This window comes from Molothrus aeneus, chromosome 2, assembly GCF_037042795.1.
Source record: "Molothrus aeneus isolate 106 chromosome 2, BPBGC_Maene_1.0, whole genome shotgun sequence".
In the NCBI taxonomy this organism is placed as follows: domain Eukaryota; kingdom Metazoa; phylum Chordata; class Aves; order Passeriformes; family Icteridae; genus Molothrus; species Molothrus aeneus.
The window spans coordinates 26,489,530-26,514,726 of record NC_089647.1 but is presented as its reverse complement, the minus strand read 5'-3'; the positions used below and the strand labels follow the sequence as shown (position 1 = coordinate 26,514,726).

Here is a 25,197-nt window from a genome sequence, read left to right as displayed (position 1 = left end):
TTCAGGGCACGTGCACTTACAATTTACTCATGTAGAAATAACCCTTCTAGATCCTAAAGCCAAAACAGATACTTGGTCCACATCCACAGGGCCAATTCAGCCCATGTGGGAAGCTTTATGCAAATTACATAAACAAATTTAGAGACTAAGAAATAAATTATAAAGAATCATTTGGTGGCCAGAGCAGCAACCATAGGCAAAGACCTCCTGCATCCAGCTTGGTATGTGAGAGTTCAGGGAGGCTTTGGTAACACATGCTATAGCTGTCAAATCTGTGTAACTTGTGAGACACTTGTGTCCTGGGGGGTTGCAAACTTCAAGCAAAAGCTGTTCCCAGCCCAGATGCTGCAGCGCTATGAAACTGGAAAGGAAAGCAAAATGAGTTTTATGTTCCTCCCTTTCTTCCTTTCTGAGGGGAAAAAGGACTGAACAGTGTTCTCTTGGGGGGTGGGGGGGTTAAGGAGGAGGAAGTGTGCTTTTTTCTTTTTTCTTAATACCTTTCTTTTTCTTTTAGAAATATAAGGAGGATGAAAGGCTGTTTCCTTAGCAGTGCTGAGGGCCATGTTAGCTCTTCTAGACAACTTTCCTAGCCAGTTTTCTAAAACAGAAACAGCTTTCTGAAGCCATAATTCAGGAAGCCTCCCTGTTTCAGCAACATTTAAATCTTATGAAAGCAGTATAAAGCAATTAAGTGTTTTCTTAAGGACTTAAGCAAAGAGATTCTGCTTACTTCCCAACTAAAGCTGAGAAGGTGATGGTTCTTACTGAAAAGATCATTTTTCCAAATAATTTTCAAGAATTTAAAATAGGCATATTTTTAAAACAAAACAAGCAGGATTAAAATAATTGCCCTCTCAGGTAATCAGGCTTTAATTAATAAGAATCAAAACCTTTACTGGTTCTTTAGTCAGCCATAGTCTTTCAGAAAATATCAAGTAGAGAAAAACTGACATGTACAACTAGTAATGCCTTTCCACTCCCCACACTTTACTGAAGAACAAGAAAGTGCAAATGTTCTTTAATTTGCCCTAAAAGAAAAGACAACCAATATTCCTTCTCTTCCTGAAGGAGATAAAGAGTACACCTCATTTTTAAACACTGCTTCTATACTACTATGAAAAGTAGTAGTATAGAGTGTGGGAATGCAGACATGTTTTTGCGCCTAGTTACTCCACAGTACACTACAGTACTGGTACTCCAGTATTAACCATGCATGCTTTCTTACCCTGCTGTATAAACTCACAACACACAGGCTTGTTAACCTGTCTCCCAGGGAGAAGTGAGCTACACTTTATTTACACAGAGCATTATTCAGAGCTGCAAGTGTACTGTAAAGTCATGTCTTAAGTTACTCCACACATGTATTCACAAGTGGTGTTTTTTAATAAGCCAAAAAATTAAAGGCTGATCTTGGCATTTTTGGGTTACCACTCTCCCTGAAAATCTCACCATAAATATTCCTGTCACACACAAAGTCATTAAAGGTAGTCCCATTAACTCTTGCCCTAGACTAAATTTCACTTCTTGGAAATGTCCAGCGTACATCTAGACATTCCTGTTTTCTCTGAAGGTACCCTAAACTGCACACTGTCTCTCTGATTCTGAAATTTGCCTATTCCTCTAACCTCTAATTCCTTTAACAGGCTCATCAGTATAGCTGAATTACATTCAGGTTTGCTAATACAAGTTTTGAGATTGCAGCAGCTTCATATTTTAGTTACCAGAAGGAAGCTGCAGTTTTTCAGATGGCTCAGCTGCAAAACATGCAGCTGGATGTTGTGCAGTCCAGACCATTTGGAGGAAACAAAGGCTGTAGTTTCCTAGTATTTCTGATTTTTCTGTCTGTTTCACAATTTAACCAAGAGGGTTTCAGTGATCTGGTTCACAGCTTGGCCTACAAGCATCTTTGGCAGCACAACAGAATGGACAGGGACAAGCAGCCAAACAGGACATGTCTTCAGCTGACTTCACTGATGGATAACCCATTTTATACACTACAACCCTTTTTAATAGAGCATAAATACAATTACTTCCTCTCCTTTGTTTGTGAGAGTGGTGGAGGTAATTTTAAATGAACCGGTATAAAGTCCTAGTGATCAGCAGTCCTACTTCAGTTGGACTTGGTATCTGCCACAGCAGCCAACAACAAACAAGTTATCAAGATGCATTTACTAATGTGGTAAGCAGAACAAAACCATTTCCTTCAAATAGTCCTCATGCATCAGGCAAACCCACAGTAGATATAAACAGGCCAGCTAATGGTTCTCACAGCTACTCTGTGTTCTCAGAGCTGTTGGCTGGCTAACATCAGTCTCTCTGGTTTTTAACTTTTCAATGATCTGAGCACACAGATACAGGTATGGGCATACTTAAACAGTTATCATTTCCCACCAAATTCACAGTAATGCACATTCCAGCCACACCATTGAGATCTGGGTGCACAACCCTCTCCTGTCACTCCTCCCGAAATTTATATTTATTCCTGAAAACTGAGCCATGAAAAATCTGAAGGGTGGTTCATATTTAGGATATTTAGCAACATTATCTGTGCATTCAACCCCAAACCTCCCTATTGTTCTGCTACATCAGCTGCTACATCAGATCCTGCCCCATTTCTCTTTTCCATACTCTTGTCAGTGCACCTCTGCAGGCACAGGCTGTGTATCCAAGGCTTTAGTGAAGAATAAGGATATGGTGGGAATGTCATGCAGTCTGTTTCTTTGAACAAGCCTGATTTTTTTTTTTTTTGTGGACAATAAAAGAAAAACTCAAAAAGAGAAAAAATGGATACCAGCCAAGAGATGGGTTGGGGGAAATGTTAATGGATGTTGGCAAATCTACTGTGCAGCTTTCCCATGTTAACAACTGTATCACTATTTAGAAATGCTGGGAAGATACCTTTCTGCAAATTAAAAAGATGAGAGATTTGCCTGTTACATCCCCTAAGAAGCTAAATTCCTATTCCTTAACTAAAGCTGCATAATGAAAGGTGTTTTATACAGCACACACACCAGGTCGGTATCATCCCAGAATGAAATCCTGACTAAGGCAGTAACACACCGCACAGCAGGGTTTTAAGCTCTGACGAAAATAAAATAAAGATTTGGAGGCTCTGAGCAACCCCAGTCGGTATAAGGGGGTGGGGGAAGGGCAGCATGTGGTTTGGGGTATTTTCACCAAATGTTAAATCACACTGAATATTTCACTCGTCTCCAGTGTGAGATCACAACATGACTCCTCTGTAATGAATTCTTTATCTTGGCAGCTCTCCTGTTTTCTCCCAACAGTGCCTCCCTCTCCCCTCCTGGTCCCAGTGCCGTAACATATGGTAGTATTTGGAGAGCCACTTGGGCCTGGGAGCTGGCCTGGCTGCCCACACCTGCGCGCCCCCCGCCTCGCCGCTCGGCCATGCTCCAGCGCCAGGCCCGAGCTCGCTCCTTCATCCTCCTCAAGGGGCACGCCGAGAGCTGCCAGGGTGCTGCCATGTGGCTCTGGGGATTTGATGTGTCACTTGGTGCCCTGGGGACGAGATGTGTCACTTGGTGTCCCTGTGAGCGTGTGTCACACCAGAACTCCCTACGCAGCCTCCGTGAGGCTTCTCCTTCGGGTGGCCGTGATGAAGGCTGCTCATTGTTTCAAAAATTATGATGAAATTACCCAAATAGCCCAAAGAGAATGCACAGAATCCATCAGGTTGGAAGGAACCACAGTGGATCATCTGGTCCAACCTCTCTGCTTAAGCAGAGAACCACAAGGCACAAAGTTGCATCCAGATGGTTCCTTGCCTGCCTCCAGCGAGTGAGATTCCACAACCTCCCGGGGCAACCTGTTTCAGTGTGCAGCCACCCGCACAGCAAAGTTCGCACTCATATTCAGGTGCGACTTCCGGGCATCAGTTTCTGCCCGCTGCGTCTTGTCCTGTGCCTTGGCATCACCGAGCAGAGCCCGACTCCATGTTCTGACACCCCCTTTAGATATTTACAGGCACTGGTGACGTCCCTTCCCGAGCCGGAGCAGGCCCAGCTCCCCCCGCCTTCCCGCGGCCGCCCCGGCCGGGCCCGGCGCCCCGCTTGAGGGCAGGCTCCGCCCGCGGCCGCCGTCTCCGGGGCGACGCGTGGGGCCGCTGCTGCTGCTGCTGCCGCCGCTGCCGCCGTTGCACCGCCATGGGCCCCAAGCAGCCTAAGTCCGGCCGGGACACGCCGGTGTCCGTGCTGCCGACCTGGGAGCCCGCGCTGGTGTCCGCCCGCCTCGAGGAGGTGAAGGCAGCCGAGGGGCAGAGCCGGCGGCGCGGGGGAAGCGGGGAGCGGGCTGGAGGCGGCTCGGGCCCCTCCCCGGCCCGGGGGTTGCGGCTGCCGGACGTCCAGGGGGGCCCCGGGAGGGCCGTGAATGGTCCCGATGTGCGGCGGAGCCCCCCTGCCCCTTTGCCCCCCGCCACCAGCGTGGCCCAGCGAGTTTCTTTGCTCCTCCTCTCCTCGGCACTTTCCTTTCTGGGCTCTGGGTGCCAAGTTTCGGCTCGGAGTGAACTTTTTATAAACTGCTGAACAACGGGGTTTGATGGAGGTGCTGACACAGCATTAACTGTAGCGTTGAAAATGTGAGGCTGTAATTTTCCTGCCCGAGTGTGTGCAGCTAAAAGACACTTTTTTTTTCCTTTTTATTATTTTTTCTTTTACAGAGTGTGAGGATCTAAAGGCATATTTAGGTTTCCAGGTTCTGTGTAAGCAATGTAATTCTCATAAATCTTGACTTGCAAGAGAGAATTTGGTTTCAAAATAGGGCGGCAGTTTAGCAAACAATAATATTTATCTCACATGTGTTTATCTAGCAGGGCTTCTGCAAGTGAGACAAATTGCTTCCGTGGTTTCCTTGTTTTCTGGGTTCCTGTTGTGCCCTATTAAAAAAAAAATTAGAAAAAAAAGCAGGTTTGTGTTTTAGCTGATGCAGGTTTGTGTTTTGTAGTTGTTTTTTTTTTTTCTTTTAATATGCCAGCAGCACTGGTTAAATATGAGGAACTTTTAATTCAGGGGGAGGCTTTTGAACTCGCTAATTGCTTTTCCTGAAAAGGCCACAGATGTCCAAAAATCTCTTAAATATTTACTCACTTTTACTTTTATTTGATAGTAACCATATAATTCAAGTTTAGCCAAACAAGACCACCTTTTGAATAGCTTAGTCTATTTTTTCCCATTTTTCTCTAGGACACAGATTTTTCAGTAGAGTTCTAAGATGCTTGAGCCCTTTCTTACTTGTGAATCTTGTCTCTTCCCTTGGGAAACGTCCCTGAAGTGTAAGAATGAGGTGAAGGTTCAATCTCCATCACCTACTCTGTTCCTGGTCTTCCTCCAGTGCTTACTAGCAAGGTGCCAATTAGTGATTATGTTTTTTTTATGGTGGTGTTTATTGTGGCTGTGGATATTGTGCAGTGAATTCACTGAACAAGGTGCTTTGTATGCTCTGCTGCCTCTACATGTAGTTTATTACATTTCTTAAATGCAAACCATTATATTGAAGTATTTTTAAAGGCAGGAAATAAAATGCTCAAAAGTTAGGAAATGTCAAAGTTGGTATTATTCTGGACTACTCATTGAGGCAGATGGAAAAAAAAATGTTGAATGTTCACTGAATGGGGCAAGAATTCTGTAGGAAAAGGTATGTGATCAACTAATTAAAGATTATCGTAATTCCTGTACCCATGGGGGCTGACTTGAGATACCTTGTTTCCATAATTCTGGTATTGTCTGACTGCTTTCTGTTCCAGTTAAGCTAATTTCGCTTTCTCTGCCATGCTGTTCACAGATAGAGCCTTGGGAAGTTGGGAAAAACTGTCCTCTTGCTGCGGTCAGCTTGAACTCAGGCTTCTGAGATGCTGGGCAGCCACTGAAATTTCTTACTGCAGGAGTGTTCTTATTCAGCTCTTACAGTCATGGGCAAGAGCACACTCGGTGCAAAACTGTCAAATGCCAGCAAATTTCTTCTGAGCGTGTGTGAATCAAGATTCATCAAGTGTGGCCAAATGTGGGTGTACATAATGTAAATAAACATGCTCTGTAAAAGCAAATCTTTGACACAAGTACGGCTCTGCTGCCAAATTTAATTCCTTCCTCTTGAACACAGAAAGCATTGAATATCTTAACTACTTAATCACATAGGGGTTTTTATTAAAGGATAAACATGGTTTTTAAAAATGAAATCTCATTCTGCAAATAGTCTAACCACATTTTCCCTTGCCCCACTCACCCTACCCCAGTAATCATGCAACATACAAAGTTTAAACTCGAATATATAAAGCTCAGGAACTGAAAGCAGTCTGTAAAAGAGAGTGTTGAACAGCTTGAATTTTAGATCTCACCAGATATAGTGCACAAAACTTATTTTTTACTCATCCTCAGTACTGTATATGAAATACCATATGAATCGGAAATTATTTGGGAGATGACAGGAACTCCTGTCAAGTAAATAAATGTCTCTCCTCATAATTCATATGTAAAGAATTTGTAGATCTGCTTGTATCAATTTGAAAAATATTCTTTCCCTTTATTGAAGGCAAAAGGAATTTGCTGCAACTGGTTTTAAATTGTACCAGATAGACCGAGTGGTGAAATTTCACATTTTAATGTGTTTATGACTTACACTATTTTATTAGTTCAATCTAGGAAAAACATTTTACCAGTGCTTTTAAGATTTTTATGAATGGGTACACTAACTAAAATATTATTTAAATGATATTTACTAACCAAATAATTGCTTTTACTAAATGCACTGTGAAAACTGGCAAACACACAACTTATAAATACATACAGAGGAAATATGGATTTTCCAGAGGCTCACATTATAATTTATGTCTATCTTTCTTGTTTGCAATATGCTATGCAGAAGAACATGGAGTTGCAAACTGTATTTGCCTTCAGATATTTATAATCTATTTTGGTTGGGCTCACTACAGAATTAAATTGCAAAATATAAATTAAGATTCTTAAGTAGTTTTAAACTTTGCATGTGTTAAGTAGCTAAAGGGTGATATTTGCTAAGTGAATGGTGAATTCTGGGCAAATACAGCCCTTAATTGAGATAATTGTCATTTATTATTTGTTCTTATTAAGTAGTATAACTAAGCATAGCAGCAGTAAGCCATGTTCTGTGCTGACTTTCCATCTTTATGATTCCTCTCATTTCATGGCATTTTAGGGCCTGAAAATTGAACTTAAAATCTTGTGAAACCTCTAAAAATGTTCTGAATAGGATGTTTTCTCTTTTGATTGCTATTTATACTACTTCATCTTCAGAGAAAAATCAACGTTTTGTTGAGTTTTGATATTCTCTCACTTGCCCATGTTGTACAGCAAAATCTCAGGCTCTTAAGAACACAAGCCATTAGTAAATGTGGGTGTGTCATCAGCAATGAAAGTGGGTCTACAGATTTCCAAGCAGAGATGTCACCTTAAGGCTACAAAACTCCTGATATAAAACCTTTCTGAGTAATGCCAGTTGTATTTACTGGTTTACAAGCTCCCTCATTGTTGAAAGTAAAGAGTGCTAGCTAGAGTTGTTACTACTCTAATTGTTCATAAATCACTAATTGATGCTCACATGTTTTGAGTTTGAGTTTTCAAATGTTTCTTCTCAGCGTTTATAGGTAAATTTGAAATTCTGCTGTAATGAAATGAAATTACTGGTTGTTGTCCTACGAGAAAAAACCCAAACAAAACAAAACAAACAGACGGCAAAAAACCCCCAAACAAACAACCAAAAAAGCAATCAAACAAAAAACCAGTAAAACCCACAACAGTAAGTACCACAAAAATAAAATTACATATACCCAGATTGTCTGGAAATAGGAGGAGAATAAGATGGCTGCTTGATACTTTTCTTGGCCAAAGAGCTCTAGAAACTGGTACTGAAAAAATAAATATACCTGACTTGTTCAACTCTCTTCCCTAGAACAGCTGGCATTTTGTGTCTAGGAAATGAAGCAGAGAAAACAAGATACGTATAAAAAGGAAGAAAAAAATTTGTGTGCTACATCTGCTTTTTTCTTCAATGTGAATTAAAGTTAGATATTTTCTTAACAGACCTATGCTATTCCAATACTGCTGTGATGAAGATATACAGGCTATGTGTACTGGTTTTTAAGAGCTGGGAAAAATCACATTACAGGGGAACACAATGGAGCCTTGAGAGCAAAATCGTGAGAAGATGAGGCACCTTCTGTGTTTTGTGAAAGCAAGGATTTTTGACAGCCATTTGCTGCTTACATGGAGCTTCCATAATTAGGTTGATCTTGCGGATTTGGAGCCTCTCCAGCTGAGGAACATAGAAATTTCCCACACAGATGGTTATTTCTAACATCGAGAGACTTTGGTGCATTTCAACTCTTGACATGGCCAGGAGTTTTAAAACCAGGACAGTGTCATTTGTAGCAATGGTTGTCACTGGATGTTTTCCAGTGAAAGTGATCTGGCCTGCCCTTAACTGGAGTTTGTTTGAGATTGCTTAAGCAATATTCAGTTGCCAATGCCACATTTCCAGCTTCAATTTTCTTTTAAATTCACATTTGAACCAGCATTGTTGATTCTGTGGGATATCTGCTCCCTGCATTTTGGTCTTCTTTGTGCAGTTTGTAGTGCTCATGTTAAATTCTCGGTGGCAACCTCCCTAGACTGTTTCCATGATTTTCCAGTAGTTATTTTTATGGTTTTTTCTATCCTGTTCATTAAGCTGGGAATGTCATTTGAGGTAGCCTTAGGGTCACTAATCTATCCTCTTTCAGATCCTTTCTCAAGCCTTCATACTACAATAACATTTGAAAGAATAAAACTAAGTAGAGGAGCAGTTGTATATTGAGGGAGAAAATATTTTTAGAGTAACCATATACATTTTACTACTTTTCCTTCACATTTTTATGTTGTGATTTTAGGTGGTGAGCTGTAGAAGCAGGGTCTGTTTCTCTTCTGTCCTTTCAGTGCCTTGAACATTAAGGATACTGTTACAGGATCGATAATATAAAGGCAGTATTGCAAAAATATTAGATTTTTAACCTCAGAAAATAGTCTAATCAATTAAACACCTTAAGCTGTGTATTTATGCTGCACATTGACTATTGACTTCAATTCATGTTCTCAGTGTGCAGATTTTCTGAAAAATGATCTTTAAGGACTTCAAAACTGGTGAGTCTAGAAATAGATGGCATGCTATTAATGACTCCGGGAAGTCTAGATCATTATTGACTGTGAAGATGTGTGTTGCTGCTTTGGATATATACTAGCTACTTCCAGATCCCATTCCCAGGTGTTGCACTTTTTAAAGAAAAGCTGTTTCTTTTCTTCATTTAGCACCAGGGAGGTATAGGCTGTCTCTAATAATAATTAAATTTGTGTGCAAAAACCTTGTATCGAGCTGCATATACTTCTGTAGAATTAAGTAAGTTTATAATTTTCACTACCAGTTCAGTTATCTTGTAGAGACTCATTCTATTTTATTTTAATGTATTAGCCAATGTTTTGCCTACAGTATAAATATTCTCATAGCTGTTCTGTGGAGCAGATTTATCACCTTGTTTCTTTGAAGCAGAGCATTTCCAGTGGGAAGATGTGGCTCACTGATGATAATTTTTCTTGGATAAAAAAAATCTGGGGTTGGATAATTTTGTTTGTATAAGTCCTGTTGTGGGTTTTTAAATATTAATTTTGCACAATCAGGACCTACCCTGATGTTTTGCTTTGGTGCTTTATCACAGGCTGCTGAGAAGGAGGGCACCACAGTGAAACAAGGAAAATTCTCTTTTCTTAGAAAGGCTATTAGTACTTTTGTGAAGAAAGGTCTCATTGCTCAGCCATAACTCTGAAAATGCCTGGGAATTATATGGGCTAGAGAATAAGAATTTGGAGAAGGAATCTGAGGATGGAGAAAGCTTGAAGTGGGATCGGATAATGAAACTGGAGACTAGCTGAACCAAGAGACAGAGGATAAGAGCTGGGGAGCAAGTCACAGGTGGGGGAAACATTAAGACAAGTGGTGTAGCTCAGGAAAAGAGAGTGGAAAAGGAAGGAGAAATTAACTAGGAACAGTTGTGACCAAGGGGTGGAAAAATAAGAAGAGAGAGGACAATAAGAAAGACAGGTTCCACAGACATTGTTGCAGTGTTATTAATTGGTGCTAAGCAGGATTGATTTGTGGGCAGCAAGCTATCAGTATGTTAAGGAGGAACTAAAGAAGGCATAAGGCAGAGGTTTAGAATTCTCTGATATATATATATATATATATATATATATATATATATATATATATATATATATATATATATGTGAAGAACTGCAGGAAGTTGTGGGAGTAATCTCTGTATTGCTCTGCTGGACCATGCTTACCATAGGATCCTAAGTAGAACCTGACATTCCTGATTCTTGCTGCTCTTAAGCTGTCAGCATCTCTCTGTGAGACTTACTGGACCTTGTTTCCCTGTCTTGGTGGTCCCCCCTAAAGTGGGCAGTGTAGTGATCACAATTGCTCCATTAGTTCATGCCACAGGTAGATGGTTTTTCAAAAGATTCTGTGTGTGCTGGTCAGCACTGGGAACACCAGGATACTGACACGTGAGAGCATTTCAATCTCAGTTCTGAGAGCCTAGAAAATTATGCATTTCCACACAAGCATGGGCATCTAAATACTTCCTGTTCAAAGAATGCTGAAGTTTCACAGTCCAACTCTTGTCATATATACAGTGATAGCTTTAATCCAGATTAGCTGCAACTCCTGTGCATGTTGACAATATTGGAATACCTAGAGCTCTTTCACAGTGCTGTGCACCAGTAGCTGTCTTGCAGCTTTAGGCAGAACGACTTCAAAGAGCAAAATGAAATTCAGTGTACTTGATGCAGTAGTCCCCACTACTGCTGCCACTTCTCCAATGAGCAGTGTCTGCTGCCCCAGTGCAGCTGGACACTCATAAATTCCACCATGTTTGCACACTCCTAGAGCATCAGAGATATGCTTGATCTCTCTAGTACTTCATAATTTTAAAAAATTGAGGTTTATTTTGTGTTGCAATAAACCATCAAGGAAGTTCATGATATGTGGAGCTGTAGGCACCCTTTTGGATTAGTTATCTGATCTGTAGCTACTTGCAGTTTCACTTAATGACCCAGGTGATCTTTACACCGTTTTTGTTTTTCTGAATATTCTGTGGTTAGAAAAATGGGGCATACTCATGTGATGTTATCCTTTGTTACCTTGAGTGTTTGACAAACCATTTCCCACCATACAAACATGCACTGTTTTGAAACTTAAGTCAGCTGTGGCTTTCTCCCATCCCAGGCCATCAGGTACTCAAATTGCAGACATTTGGGTAGGCTTTTTACCAGCTAAGAAAATGAACAAATTAAGAATGGTACTATAAAAATGGAAGAAGATGCTTCTCTTACCATCAGAGTCTTTTTCTTAGAATGGTCCTTTTCCTCACTTTACCATAATTCAGCTCAGGTTTTGTTCCTATTCTACAAGGACTTTGTACGTAATATAAATATATTAAAATATTCAATAACTAAAGTCACCACCCTATCTTAAATCTCTTAAAATCTTTCTTTGCTATGATGCACACTGAACAGTGACTCTGCTCGGATTAATGTGACTGTCCTGGGACTGCCTTGATCTGACTGAATCCCTTTCCATATTTACCTTTATGCAGCTGCATTGGTAACCTTGCAGTTTACACACGCAGACATGCATTGAAAAAAAATAAAAATTGGTGATTCCTGTATATCACAGCCATTACAAAATGCTCCTAATTCAGCCACCACTAATGCTGATAAAGAATACTCGAAAGTGAGATGTAGAATTGCTGGAGATAGCAACTCTGTGAAAGGGATTCCAATAGGAATGCGAAAGACAGTAACCAGTAAAAGTTGCTTAAGTTACATAATTTTTAAGCTTTTGTAGATGTACATCACTAAATAAAGTGTTCCAGTCTTCTCTTGTTCTGAATTTTTAATAGTGCTGAAAACACTTTTTACATTAGAATAATGTGTATGCTACTGCAAATGTCTGGAAACTGCAAATGTTCTTAACTTATCAACATTGTAGTGTACAACTTGCCATTGGGAAGTATTTTCTCTTTATTCAGAATATTTAGTGAAGCCATGCAAGAGCCATACTATGCATAAATATACCTTTATAAAACATCATAAAAATAATGCTACAGTGTACAGAAAATAGTATCTGGGGATTATCTAATTCACAGGATGAGGGAGCTGAAAATTGCTAATTTTTTTCTACATCGAATAATCACAATAGTACATATATTCAAAACTCACTTCTTGTTTGCTACCTGAACTGTCAAATCTGCAAATGCCTTTTAAAAGTTAGTACATCTTTGTGAGACGCTAATGCATCGTTTGCATGGGAAAAGGTTTAAGGCTGTTAGTAGGCATTTGTGTTTTGCGTAGCATAATGCTGCCACCTGATGGCAGAAAGAATTAGGACAAAGTAATAGGGGCTTTTTCGAGTTGCATGCAATTTCAGTGATTAATACAGTGATGTTTAATATATCTTAAAGTGACATAAAGCCGTCTCTACAAGATTACTCTTTGAAACTGAAGAGGACTTTTGTTGTCATGAGTTTTAATACCTTAAATATTTTATTTTGGTATGTAGGATGACTGGAAGCCTAGCATCAGTTTCGTTGTCGGGACCAAGATTGAGGATGAAATCCACACCCAGGCCCTGGCTCTTGCTGTGCAGGTGCCACTGCGAAAACTCTTCAGTGTGGTAACATCTGAAGACCTTTACAAACAGGTATTTCAAGAAAGTAACTTTTAATAATGAACCAATCTGTAGATGTCACTTCTAGATCCTGCCTCCTTTGGTCTGTGGTAATGATAAACTACTCTGTGGAGGTTTCAAAAATTACACTAATTCATAGAATCATTAGGGCTAGAAAATAACTTTAAGATCATCAAGTGCAGCCTTTGAACATCACCTTATCAACTAAAGCACAGCACTAAGTGCCACATCTAGTCATTTCTTGAACACTTCCAGGGATGGTGACTCTACCACCTCCCTGGGCAGCCCATTCTAGTGCTTGACAACCCTTTTTGCGAAAAAATTCTTCCTGATGTCCAGCGTGAACCTGTCCTGGCACAGTTTGAAGCCATTTCCTCTTGTCCTGCCATTTGTTGTCTGGGAGATGACGCTGATCACCACCTTGCTGTGCGCTCCTTTCAGGCAGTTGTAGCAAGTGATAAGTTCTCCCCTGAGAAATGGATTTCTCCAGACTAAAGAGCCCCAGCTCCCTCCTCCACTCCTCACAGGACTTACTCTCTTCTTACCAGCTTCATTGCTCTGATTCATAGGAGTTAAAAATGGGAAAAGTTTATGATGTAAGCTGCTCTGCTCCTTGTAAATGAAGTTTTGTTACAGACTTTTCTTCAAGGTGCTGATCAAAAAAACTCCCTCCCTAAGGTACAGGGTTGCCATAAGATGATTCCTCTCTGTCTTGGGGTGTGAGTGTAGTATTTGCAAAGGGGAATAATGAGTAAAGTACTTTGGGTAATGAATGCTTTATTTACTTGCAGATCACAGAATCTGGGCGTCCAAAGGGAAAAAGGGCTAAGGATGTGCCTATGTACTATGAGGTAGGTTAAAACAGGTATTGCATAGTCAATACTCTCTTACCCCAAAGTGTGTAGAGCTGTGTGGTTTTGTTATACATTCTTGAGTAAATGCAAATTTGTTGACTCTAGCTGGTAAAAACATTCAACCATCTAGATACTTAAACTGCTTTGTTTTTGTGATACCAGCAATATTCTGTCGGACTGCTGATTATGTGATGATCAAAATCTGTTTTCAGGGATAAGAGTTTCATTATTGAAGAATGTGTTACATGGTCATATTTTGATGGTGATATCTCAAATTACAGAAAACCTGTCAGACTCTTCTGTTTCAGACCCTCCCAATAATTTAGAAACTTATACCTTCATTTATGGGTGTGCAGTCCCCTATATGAAACACTATTCTGTGTGCTAGTACCCTTGATAATCTGTTTGATGTAACCTGATTCATCTAGTGGGCTATGTCAGCAGGGTTTGGAGTCATGCTTAGCACAAAGAGTACTTCCTCCTACCCTGTTAATGTTTTACTTACAGCTTGAGAGAGGTGATAAAATCCTGTGATTAATTAGAAGATTGTTTAAAATTTTCTCAGGTAGGGTTTTATGGTCCTTACAGACCTGGAGCGTAAAGAATTTTGTATCCCTTTAAAAGGACTTTGTTTGTGTTTTATTTCTGCAATGACTAATAAACTTTTTATGTGTCTCAGGTTTTGGTGGACTTTATAACAGTACTTTTTAGCTGCGGTCTGCTTTTCAGTAATGCCAGGCTCCTATCTGAACAAGTCCCTTTGGAATTATTTACCACTGAAAGGACTGTGAAATTTATGCAATTAACCCTCTTCATTTAGGACTAGCCTCCCAGGCAAACTCACCCTTATATTACCTGGTATGTAAAACTTCTTCAGTCCTACTTGACAGAAGGATTTTGAAGTCTAGCTCTAAGCAGAAGCTTTGTATGATACCTGTATTTAATTACTAAGAGCAATTTTACTTGTGAAGTGGACACTTATTAAATTCCAGCTGTCAGTGCTGTGTCTCATTAGCTACTTACTTTACTCCTCAAAGACATTTTTTTCCTCCCCTCCTTTAACAGAGAATATAAAATGCCTGTTCTGACCTTTTGCATGGACTCAGTTTCCGTTCAGGCTGTAGCAAATTAAAAGATCGATCATGTTGCCACAGCATTAAAATCCCACCTCCCTGGGCAGAGTTTGTTCCTGAATATTCACATACATTCCATGTGCAGTTTGAGCAGTCAAAGCTTTCACTGCTTCCACTAGCAAAGATAAACAAATACAAGGTTGGCAGAAAACACAGGGTTGTGAAAAGTTCTTCTGAGAGGAGCATTTCTATCATTGCCACATACAGTTCTCTGTGGCAGGATTCAATGTGCTGCCATTTCTACAAGTGTCCATATTAATTTTTAGAGGCATTGTGAGTTTCATTACATTCAGTGGTCTTTGGACATCTGACATGTAATATGTGTGTGAATTTGGGACTAATGACATGCATAGTAATGTGTTTATTATTGGTATTAGTAGTAATATAGTTCCCCATGCCACTGATCTTACACTTTGCATCCACTGAAATGCAGGGGTTGCATTGCAAGCTAATTATATAATACTAAAATAATTCCTTCTGTCTGCTCTAAGTTATTCCTCTTAGGCTTTCTATCATTTCATTGTTTTGTATCTCATATCACTCTTGTTGTACAAAGTGAAAAGGCTCAGGGCAGGGTTTATAAATATGTAGCTAAAAGATTTCCAAATCCAGGAGAAGTAGGTGTCTCCAACACCTTTTCTGATTCTTACATGACTTGATGGGGATAGGTGTCCTACTTGGTAATTTTGTACTTAAGCATTTAATTGAATGATGATAGGCTGATTCTCTCATAAAAGTGCTGAGGAGTTAATTTTTTCCCTTATATATGAAAGGGAAAATGTTATGCTTCCTGTAATAGATCAACAGATTTCATAATTTATCATGTACAATTTTTCTAACAACAGCTACAACTAAAAATATAGTATTTTATCATTAAGGTGTGTATTTTTATTGTTTATGCACCTGTTTGTTGGGTCAGTTTTCTACTAAGGTTAATAACATCGTGTAATTAAGATATTTTGCCACTACTAAATATGATAGTATTGTTAAGATCTGATTGTTGAAAGATGCCTCTGCCCAAAACAAGACCAGATGCCAAAGTAAATGGTACAGATTTTACTTACAATTAATTAACAAATAGAAGAGAGAGGGGGGAGAGGGAGAGTTCAAGTAGAAAATAACACCACCGTGGATCCAGCAGCATCCTGTTAGTCCTTTGCTCTGGGCTTTTTGGTGGTCGGAGGTCCCAAGGTCATTCAAAGCTTTTCATTATCTCTGCATTTTAGCAAACAAAGGAATTAATGCTTGTTGGCTACACAGTCTTCTTATGCTGTTGGTTAAATTATACCTCACCTCTAATGCTGGTTAGTCTGCATGCTCAGTCTTCCTTTTTGTCTGGTACAGTTAAAAAATAAACTCATCCTATATCTGCTGGTATCTGTTGTCTCTTATTTTTTTCCTTTCTTCATTGAATCTGAAATAGTGAGGACTTATAAATTACATTATCCAGGATCTTGTAATCCCACCTGGTTTATGTGAATTATCTCTGATATTCATATGGGATGAGCAACCAAACATAAGATTTCAAATCACATGCTGGAACTTTAAATATTTAAACAGAAGATAATACAAAATTTTGACTACAAATCATTCTTTCTGTGGTCATTGGGTGAACACAAGACCTGTTTGATTCTTCTGTTCCAGATCTGCATGACAGATTGTTTTCATACAAAACCTCACTTTATTTTACCTCCTTGCTGACAGGGAAGCAGCATCAGCTCAGAAACTTCAAACCTTTGGATAGATAAAAGCAGGAGAAGCTCCAGGCTTACTGTCAAGATACATAACAGCCAACCCTTATCACTAGGCATACTGAGATATCAACTAGTTGTGCAGTTTCAATAAACAAACCAAAGAAATTCCAAACTAGATCCTTCTTTTGCCAAGCATAATATGCATAGTTTTGCTATTAAAATCCAGTTCAGTTGAGTGCTTGCATTTAAATCTTAATTAGCTCATGTTTTGTACAGCTCATTTAAAGGACTAAAAGGTAATTGGTTAGAAATAGAATCTTATTGTTTTAAAATTATTTATGTTGTACATGTTTGGGGTTTTTTCTTTGGGCTTGTTGTTATTGTTATTGTTATTGTTGTTTTTCCCCCTAAGATTGTGATGCCATTATCCTTGAGAAATTGCATAATGTTCACAGTACTTCTTGCCTTAATAGGCAATAGACTGTAGCAGACACAGAAGAATCCTTGAGTTTTCTGGGCGCACAAGAAACAGATTCCTCTTCTGTCACTTCCAAAACAAAATATATAACCAAGACATTAAGAACTTCTGTAGGATTGTAAAACATAACAATTAACAAGCCCAAGTTGAAAAAAGTTAAATAAGTTTAGCCAGGAAGCAGTGGATGTAAAGCATCTTTCAAGCATTCGTGTGAATTTATGCTTTGTTAGGAATGTGTAGAGTGTAGACCTATGAAGTAAAGGTTGCTGCTGGTAAGGTTATTTGAAGTGCTGATCACATTATGATGTAGAGAGAAAGTCCACTTTAGATTGGAACTGAGTGTGTGTTTCCTGGGATAGGTGCTCCTACTATATCATGAAGTGTTATATACATTTGTATAATGTAATATGTATAATTGTATTATTTTTATATGTAATTATAGTTAGGTAATAGACATATTTAAAATATGTTTTAAATGTGTATGCATGTGTATAATTATTCAAAACTACCTTATATTACTCACCCCAGTGGCCTGAATTTCATTTTTAAAAAAGTTAAGAAGAGATGTTCTCTTTCTAAATATCTTTCATATCCTCTCTTCAGTAGGTCTTATTTACCTTATACCTTTGTATTACCTTATATTGTTCTTTTGTCTATGCCCCTTTTTTAGACTCTCATCGTCGTCTCTAACAATATCTTCAGAAAAAGGAATAAGGAGGGTAGCACTAGGGATATGGAGTATGCATTTATTTGTGTTCATTATAATAAACTCCTAGGGTACAAAAATCAAAAATGTTGGGTTTAGCTTGATGAAAGGGGACTTTTAATGTCAGCGACATAACGCTTATGGGAAGGAATATTTTCACCCAAGGACAAGCTCAAAAGAGTTGTCTGCCACTGGCAGAAAAGCAAACCCAGTAGTAGCCAGGATATGGGGCACTTAAGAAAACTGTTTCAACCATAACGTTAGTCAGGAGTGTTTTTAAGGAAGCCTTTTTATTTCTTGTGGAAACATATAATCAAAGCTTTCCTATTTTTGTGTAAGTGTATAGATAGTGTATAGATTTTGACACAACACCGTAACAAAGGTTGTGGTCAAGATTAGGCTTTCTCAAAAGTAAAGATAGCCCTATCAGAAACCAAACCTCACTCTATATGTGCATGTCAGTAGAATTCTGTTCTTAATACAAGTTATAAAGATTTTGTTTTCATTCCAATTGAGCAAAAACAATTTTAGAAGTTGGTGTAAAATGGAACAGCTCAGGAGCCAAAACTTATCTGGTGTCATTGTTTTCATGAAATGGTTTGACACTAGAAACAACCTTGGCAGCCATGCTGAATGATTAGAAGGCTAGAAATACTTAATTTTATTTTTCATTCCAGTTCAAAATAAATTTCATACTGCAATCTTAAATGTCATAATAAAATGGAGCAGTTTTCCAGTCAGCCTTTGTCAAGTGGTATTGTGTGGATGCAAGTGAAGAGAATTTTATTGCAGAAGGACTTGGCTCTTACACTGTGTGGATACACAGAGATTTAATGTGTACACTTGGGAATTGTTGTTAAATGAATATGCCTTTTAGGGAGGTACTGGCTTCAGGGAAGGTTAAGGGACTTTAATTCCTGCTTTGGGCATTATCTACTCATCTGTTTTCAGTTCTTTTCTATCTGTTACCAAGCTCCTATCAGCTTAAACTACAGAATATAGGATACTTTATAAATGATCCACTAAATGAGGTGGTGTATTTACCTGAGTTATTTGGTGTCTTATCTTCTGAGGAGGGTTTATCTACTCTGTCTGCTGGTTCCTGGTATTTAGGTCAATCTACTTAAAAGGGTGTTAGGGAAAGAATCTGTTAATTTTGGTCTAGCATGTCTTTGCATCAGCCTTTGCCATTGTCAGATCATCTGATGCCACTGCATGAAAAAGTGGCCCGTGTAGTCCTTTAAGTAATCAAATTGTATGGCTTCCATTTGGTTTTAATTTTTCCATGAGAGGAAACCATTGTTGCTATGAACCAGGCAGTTCTATAAATTGTAGCTGTTCACTGTCAGTTTGGGTGTCTCCAGTTCAGTATCCCTTTCCAGGAGTAATGTGTCATGTTAAAAAGTACCAGCATTTCTAAATGTTAAAATTGGGGGGAAAAGTCTCAAGCTTGAGCAGGAAAACAACTTATGTTTTCTAATTTTGCTTCCTAAAATTTGGGTGGCCAGGTTCTATTATTTACATGAGGAAATTGACATGCACATCTCCTAGTTTCATTTCAGAATAGTGACTCTTCATAGTCCTAAAGCTAGGATTTTAGAAACATGCATTATTATTTCATTACTGTTAGTTGTAAGTATTTGACCTGAGGCCATTCGTAATACTCAAAATGTTAGCAATTTATTTTCTAGGGAAGACAACTTGATAACCTTTTGAAATTCATCTACCTATTTAAAATCTGCTTTAGAACACTGGAGACACTTTGGATTTCCTTCACAGATTACAAGAGTTATTGCCTAATGCAAATTGGTATCAAATTTCTGCTTTTTCTGTGCAGGTTTTGTTGAGATGTCTGTGTAACTAGAGGAAACAGCAATTATGTCTATGAGAATGTCATTTTTAAAGTGTTAGAGGGACTCTGAAGTAGCCAAAGGCAATGCTGTCTTCTGGTTTTTTGTCTTCAAAGTTTTTGGGGGACTGTATTAGGTTCATTAAGGACAATAAAGTGTATGACATTCTTCTCAAGTACAGCAACTAATCCTAGAATCCTTTGTCTCCAAATTAAAAAAAAAAAAGCTCAAAGCCCTGTTGCAAAGCTGGACCAACCAAGGTGGAAAGATTCTGCCCAGTTTTCTGGTGCCCAGTCTACAAGGCTGTTGGAACTACCTGGCCCAAATATTCTGATGTGGCTTAGAAAATTCTGTCAAGATGTAGCTGGATGACTTCTGGCAGCACAAGGTTTGATGAGGCAATTTTATTTCTTAATCTTTTGTTCCACCTCTGATTGGGTTCTCTTCCTAGCCAGATGCAATGTTAGAGAAGCGTGACTAAATCTTTTAGCTGTGTGGTGTTCATTGTGTGATTCAGTTGGCTGAAATTGCTGGAGACAATTTAGTTCTCAGAAGCTTAAAATATTCTGTACCATAATGGAAAGATTTACTGGGCAGATTCATCTCACTGAAATGTAAATATTTCAGTATTTGATCATAGCAATATATCCCCTCATCTGAGCACAACTCACAACAGACTGGCCTATCCTCTCTCTCTAAAAGGGTCTGGGTTCTGTAGGCATTCTTCTGAAATCACTTAAATGCTGTTTCAACTATTGCCTCCCAATCAGTGTTAAAAGAAAACAGATATATGAAAGGTCATGTGAGAAAAAACCTTCCCTCTGCATAGAACTCCTTCGTGAAATAGCAGCGCTAATGCCTGATCTTTCCAATCACTGGATATTTGTATCCCTTAAAGCAGTTGGGTTTTCATAACAGCTAATGGTCAGGGAGCCATGGGACGTGTACATGCCAGATGATGAGAACTCCTGTATGAGCTCTCTAATAAAACCCTACTTATTTTTTTGGAATGTATTTTCTCTTTTTTACTGAAATCGGGTTATTCACCATTTCTGTTTTTCTTAAAACACAATATAAGTACTTGACATAACACTGTACATGTGTGTTAGAAAATTCTCATAGAACATCTCTGAGATTAAATCGTTTAAATTATCCCCTCAGGTTGCAGATTTTCTGTAGAGAGAGGTTTAGAGAACAGATTTTCTTACAATGGATAATTCTAATAGGTTTCTGCTAACCAGATCAAGCTGTGTTGTGTTTTGGCAAAAAACAGACTCACTCATATGAGTGACAGGTTATTTTTCTAGAGTACAAGCAACCATTTGCTTCTGCTTTGAGAAATTCTCTCACAAGAGAAAGGAAGATATTTAGCACATGAACAGCATTCATATTTGCTCAGTATTGCTTCATTTTAGTAGGTTGAGTTGAAAGAACTCCATGGGGCACAAGAAATCATAAAATCCTCTTTAATTATTTTCATTCTCTGGAACACAGCTTCACTGAGTAACAAAGATGACTCATTTGGCTCATCTTAGGTTTTACAGTCTACCTTGTGGATACATAAGGGTTACATGGAGCTCTGCTCAGATATGCAATTGATTTATTGATTTATGTGAGTCCTTAAACTCTCTTTGAACTGTGAGTCATTAATTCGGTAGTGAAAAATAATGATTAAGCAAGGGGTCTTTTGACATCATAGGTGGGAAGAGGTTCTGAGAGTTAAAATCAAGTTAGGTGAATGGTCTAATATGAGAAACTGAATTCTTTCAACACACTGGAGGTGTCATCTGAAAAAAAAGTTATTTCAGTTAGCTCAGATCCTTCCTGGTATTCTTTCAAAATAATTGCTTTATTCAATTAAATTACAATGGCAGGGTCAGAAGTATTTAATAGTATATTTAAAGAAGTCTTCTTTAGAAAAACAAAATATAAGTATGATACATGCAGCTTTTGTCCCCTAGTCTGTCTTAAAAGTTGCTTGTGAAGGACTCAAGACTGACAGCAGATTTTAATAAGTCAAGATCACTTTTTTCCTGTACTTTTATTATTTTGCTCAGGAAAATACATCTGAATAGTAATTACCAGCTTGATTGTGTAATCCATAGACCCTCTTGACTGATGACTATCCTGCTTCAATTTAACTTGAATTGTGTCAGCAACTATGGGATTTTACTTATTTGGTTCTTCTAGGAACTGTTATGTTTCTTTGAGGAAGTGTTAGATGAGTCTGAGTCATATGTGATGGTCTGGATTTCTTACAATTTCAAGAATAAGAGGGAAGACAGGGCTTTAGAAAGCTCACTCTGGGTATGGGATAACTACACTGTGAAGTGGGCTGACCACTGTTCATAGCAAGCAATGTTACTGCTGCCAGGTAGTAATAAAGCTGTGAAAGTTTATGATCTAATTTATCTTTTTGGAAGGTTTTCTGATTATAATTTGGCAGCCACAATTGTTCTGTATCTTGAAAAAAGAGGCATTTCAAAGAAAGATAGCACAAAGACTCTGGCTTTAAATGATCCCCTAACTTTTAAGACCTATCTCCTATCTCAATGGTGCTGACATCTGTCAGTGGTGTAGGGTCACTTACAAGCACTCATGCAGTGTTTGGGTGGCTCCAAATACATGCCCTTTGCACCAGACAGCTAAATCTCTGTGTGCTTCATACTGCCACCATATGAGATCAAATACTGCATCACCAAAGCCTTTCTGCACTTCACCAGTGTGACCCCTGCTGTGTGAGGAATGCTAAGTTTCCTCTTGCTTTAGAGGAAAAGAGGCCCTACCTAACTAAGTTTGTCCATCCAAGTTTCCATGGTTTCTCACATAAGAAAAAGATCATCACTGGTGGGATGAAGTATAGCCAATCAGTAACAAATCCACTTCATAGTAGCTGAAAAACTTCCTTCTGTATTCCTACCCAGTTTTTGTCTTGAGGTTTTCGTTCGGTTTTTTTTTTTTCACTTGAGGCTCTGTAGATTTTTAACTGTTTATGCCAGGTGCCTGCATAACTCACAGGACCACAGATGAAGTAAATATGGATGTGTAATAAATTTAATTTCTTTTTATCTACTGTGCTGGATTGATCTATGTTCTGTCTTTAGGATTGGTTTTAATTTCCTCCTGTATAAAGCATATTTTACATTTTTGTTTGAAAAGATATTTGCTTTCTTTGTATTGCCAAATGTAGTGCACTCATTCTGTCTTTGTTTTATTTGTGTGACCTCTTTCCACAGTCATGGAATGTATTCCTGTTAAATAGTTTTGGTTATGCTTCTCATGGCTCACATAAGACAATTTGTCCTTCCTACCCACTCTACTTCAGCAAGTCTCTTCATTCCTGTATTTTCCATCTACAAAATAGGAATAATTATTATGCATTGCTTTTGACTGGTAAAATGCTTTAAAATTCTCAGCAGGAGTGGGGTTTAAGAATCTGAGCACTTTTTTCTTCTTCCATGAACAATAAATCAGCAACTGCCATTGAGCTGAGTTACTATATATACATTTTTCAGGAATCCTTCCAGAATCCCTCCATTTCCCCTCTACTGTGTTTCAAGAAATGTGCAACTCACCTACATTAAACCAGTGAGAAGCATCACTTTCTATAGGTTGTTAACATCAATTCTGAAAAAAAAAACTTTATGAGAATTTTTCTCTCTGAGGGAAGTTACTGATATGTTATTTCTACCAATGTCTTTTTCTTTCAGAGCACTGCTTTGTGTGCCTAGCTCTGGGTGACTATTTTTTGTTGGAATAACTAGTAGCTCCTAGTGTGCCCACAGTGTGTGGTAATTTTTAAGTCTTGTTCTTAACATGTCCTTGATTTTCTGCTGTGGCTCTGATGTCCGTGGGTCTTTCCAGAAGCCTTCTATGATTGGCTTGTTGAGCTAGTGACCAGTCTTACTTTGAGTACAAAACATACAAACCAAAACTCATCTTAATCATGATGTATCTTCCTTTGTGTATGTTAAGATCATTAGATTTATTTGTGTTGCAAGAGAAGGATTGTTTTGGAAGGGTTTTGAAATGCATATGTTTTGGTTTGTCTCCCTGTTATGCAACTTGGAAAAGATCTTATTTTAAGAATTTTAAGACATTTATTTTTCTGCTCTTTGCTTTTGTTTGCATGAAACAATGATTTGGCATATAATGGTCTGGATTCTGATTTGGCTTCACTTTATTCAGAGAAGCATTTTAGTGGCTACATTTAGGTGAGAAGTGAAAATTTCTAAACTAGGTAAGAATCTATGAAAGCTCAAAACTAATGGTGGTGCTTGCATTAGACAAGACACAGTTCAGTGAGATGCAGTGTGCACCTTCATTGTCTCAGTATTAACAAGCAAAATTGACACCATATGTGCCCAACTGTAATTGCTCCATGAGGAGAAAAGAGAAACATGTCAGAGCATTTGAGTAACACCTAATTCAGCCCATGGTTATAAATAAAGCTGATGGTTGCTTAAAAACAAAAGTAAGAAAATATTATGGTTATATTATTCCTCAACAGCGCTTCCTACGTAGGTGAACTTTATTACAGAGACAACACAAGTGAAAAGAAACATATAACAACTTTTTAACGGTATTTTTATGTTATTTTATTTTTTTCGCAGTAAATAAAGTGGTTATGAGGCTCCAAGGAAAACGGCCCAGATGTTAGTGAGTTGTATGAAATTTAGTGGAAACAAGCTGTAAAAAACATAGTCATAAAACAGCCTGTCAATGCCACACATCTGGACAATGCAGCTGTATGTTCCTGCTGCTGTCATCACCCTAAGAAAACTCAATAGCCTTATTTCACCCCAATTAGGCTGCATACCAACAGAATCAGAATTACACAGGGAAGGGGTGTGTTTTCACCAAGACAGACCCGCTCAAATTCCCTTCAAGAAGTTTTTATCTTTCATTTAGGGCTAGTCCCTCAGACACTGGTCACTTTGTAAACAGCACTGCAAACTATTCCCCTTGATTTGCTATCTGTTAGGTGCTTTTTAATTTATTGCTTTATAATATGTAGTTGCTTAATGTTGTTCCTTTGTTTAAAACCTAAAGAGAATTACATTTTCCTATGAGAACTCTGTGTCTGTTGACTTTCTCATAAATCATAGAAGGTTTTTTCCATTCTAGTTTTATCGCATAGTATAGCTGAAATAACTTTATTTGAGGTCTTTGGAACCAAAGAATAGTGGTGTATGTTACTGATACATTGTTTTGTCTGGAAATGTGGCCATTTCAACCCACATGTGGTACAGTGTGAGATAGCACTTGCTCATTTCAGCATGCAAAAAAATATGAGTCAAGTGCAGTATGAAAACTATGCAAGTAGTAGTTTTGTTGAGATTTTTTTTTCTTTCCAGGTGATGGAATTAGCCAAAGCCTTTCTGGACCAGGGTGAAAAAATTCCCGTAACACTAACTGGAAAGCTGTTGAAATTTCAATTGCTTTGTCTCAAACAGAAGGCTCTTCAGAGAAGAGAAGAGGAAAAGAAGGTACTATAGTATGCCCTAGGAACATTACATTTTTGAAGACACTTCTTTGATGTTGCTTCCATCAATCCAGCTTTCTTCTCATCTTTGTCTTTCTAAAACTGTAATTAAAGAGAAATGTGATTAGAAATATTTTTTAAAGTTGATTAGATTTTGTGCATGAAGTTCTCAATTACTCAAATGCCAATGAGAACATGGAGGAAAAAAGAAAATAAAAACACTATG

At 38.4% G+C, this 25,197-nt stretch overlaps 1 protein-coding gene across 1 annotated transcript in view; it reads left to right on the top strand.

The window, feature by feature from the left end:
• The first annotated feature begins 4,163 nt into the window (after positions 1-4,163).
• Positions 4,164-25,197, top strand: part of SPAG17 (sperm associated antigen 17) — an 89,166-nt gene continuing 68,132 nt past the window's right edge. Inside the window, exons 1-4 of the mRNA XM_066569620.1 lie at positions 4,164-4,256; positions 12,643-12,783; positions 13,563-13,622; positions 24,844-24,975. Coding sequence (XP_066425717.1) covers positions 4,164-4,256; positions 12,643-12,783; positions 13,563-13,622; positions 24,844-24,975 — 426 coding nt within the window. The remainder of the gene's footprint in view (positions 4,257-12,642; positions 12,784-13,562; positions 13,623-24,843; positions 24,976-25,197) is intronic.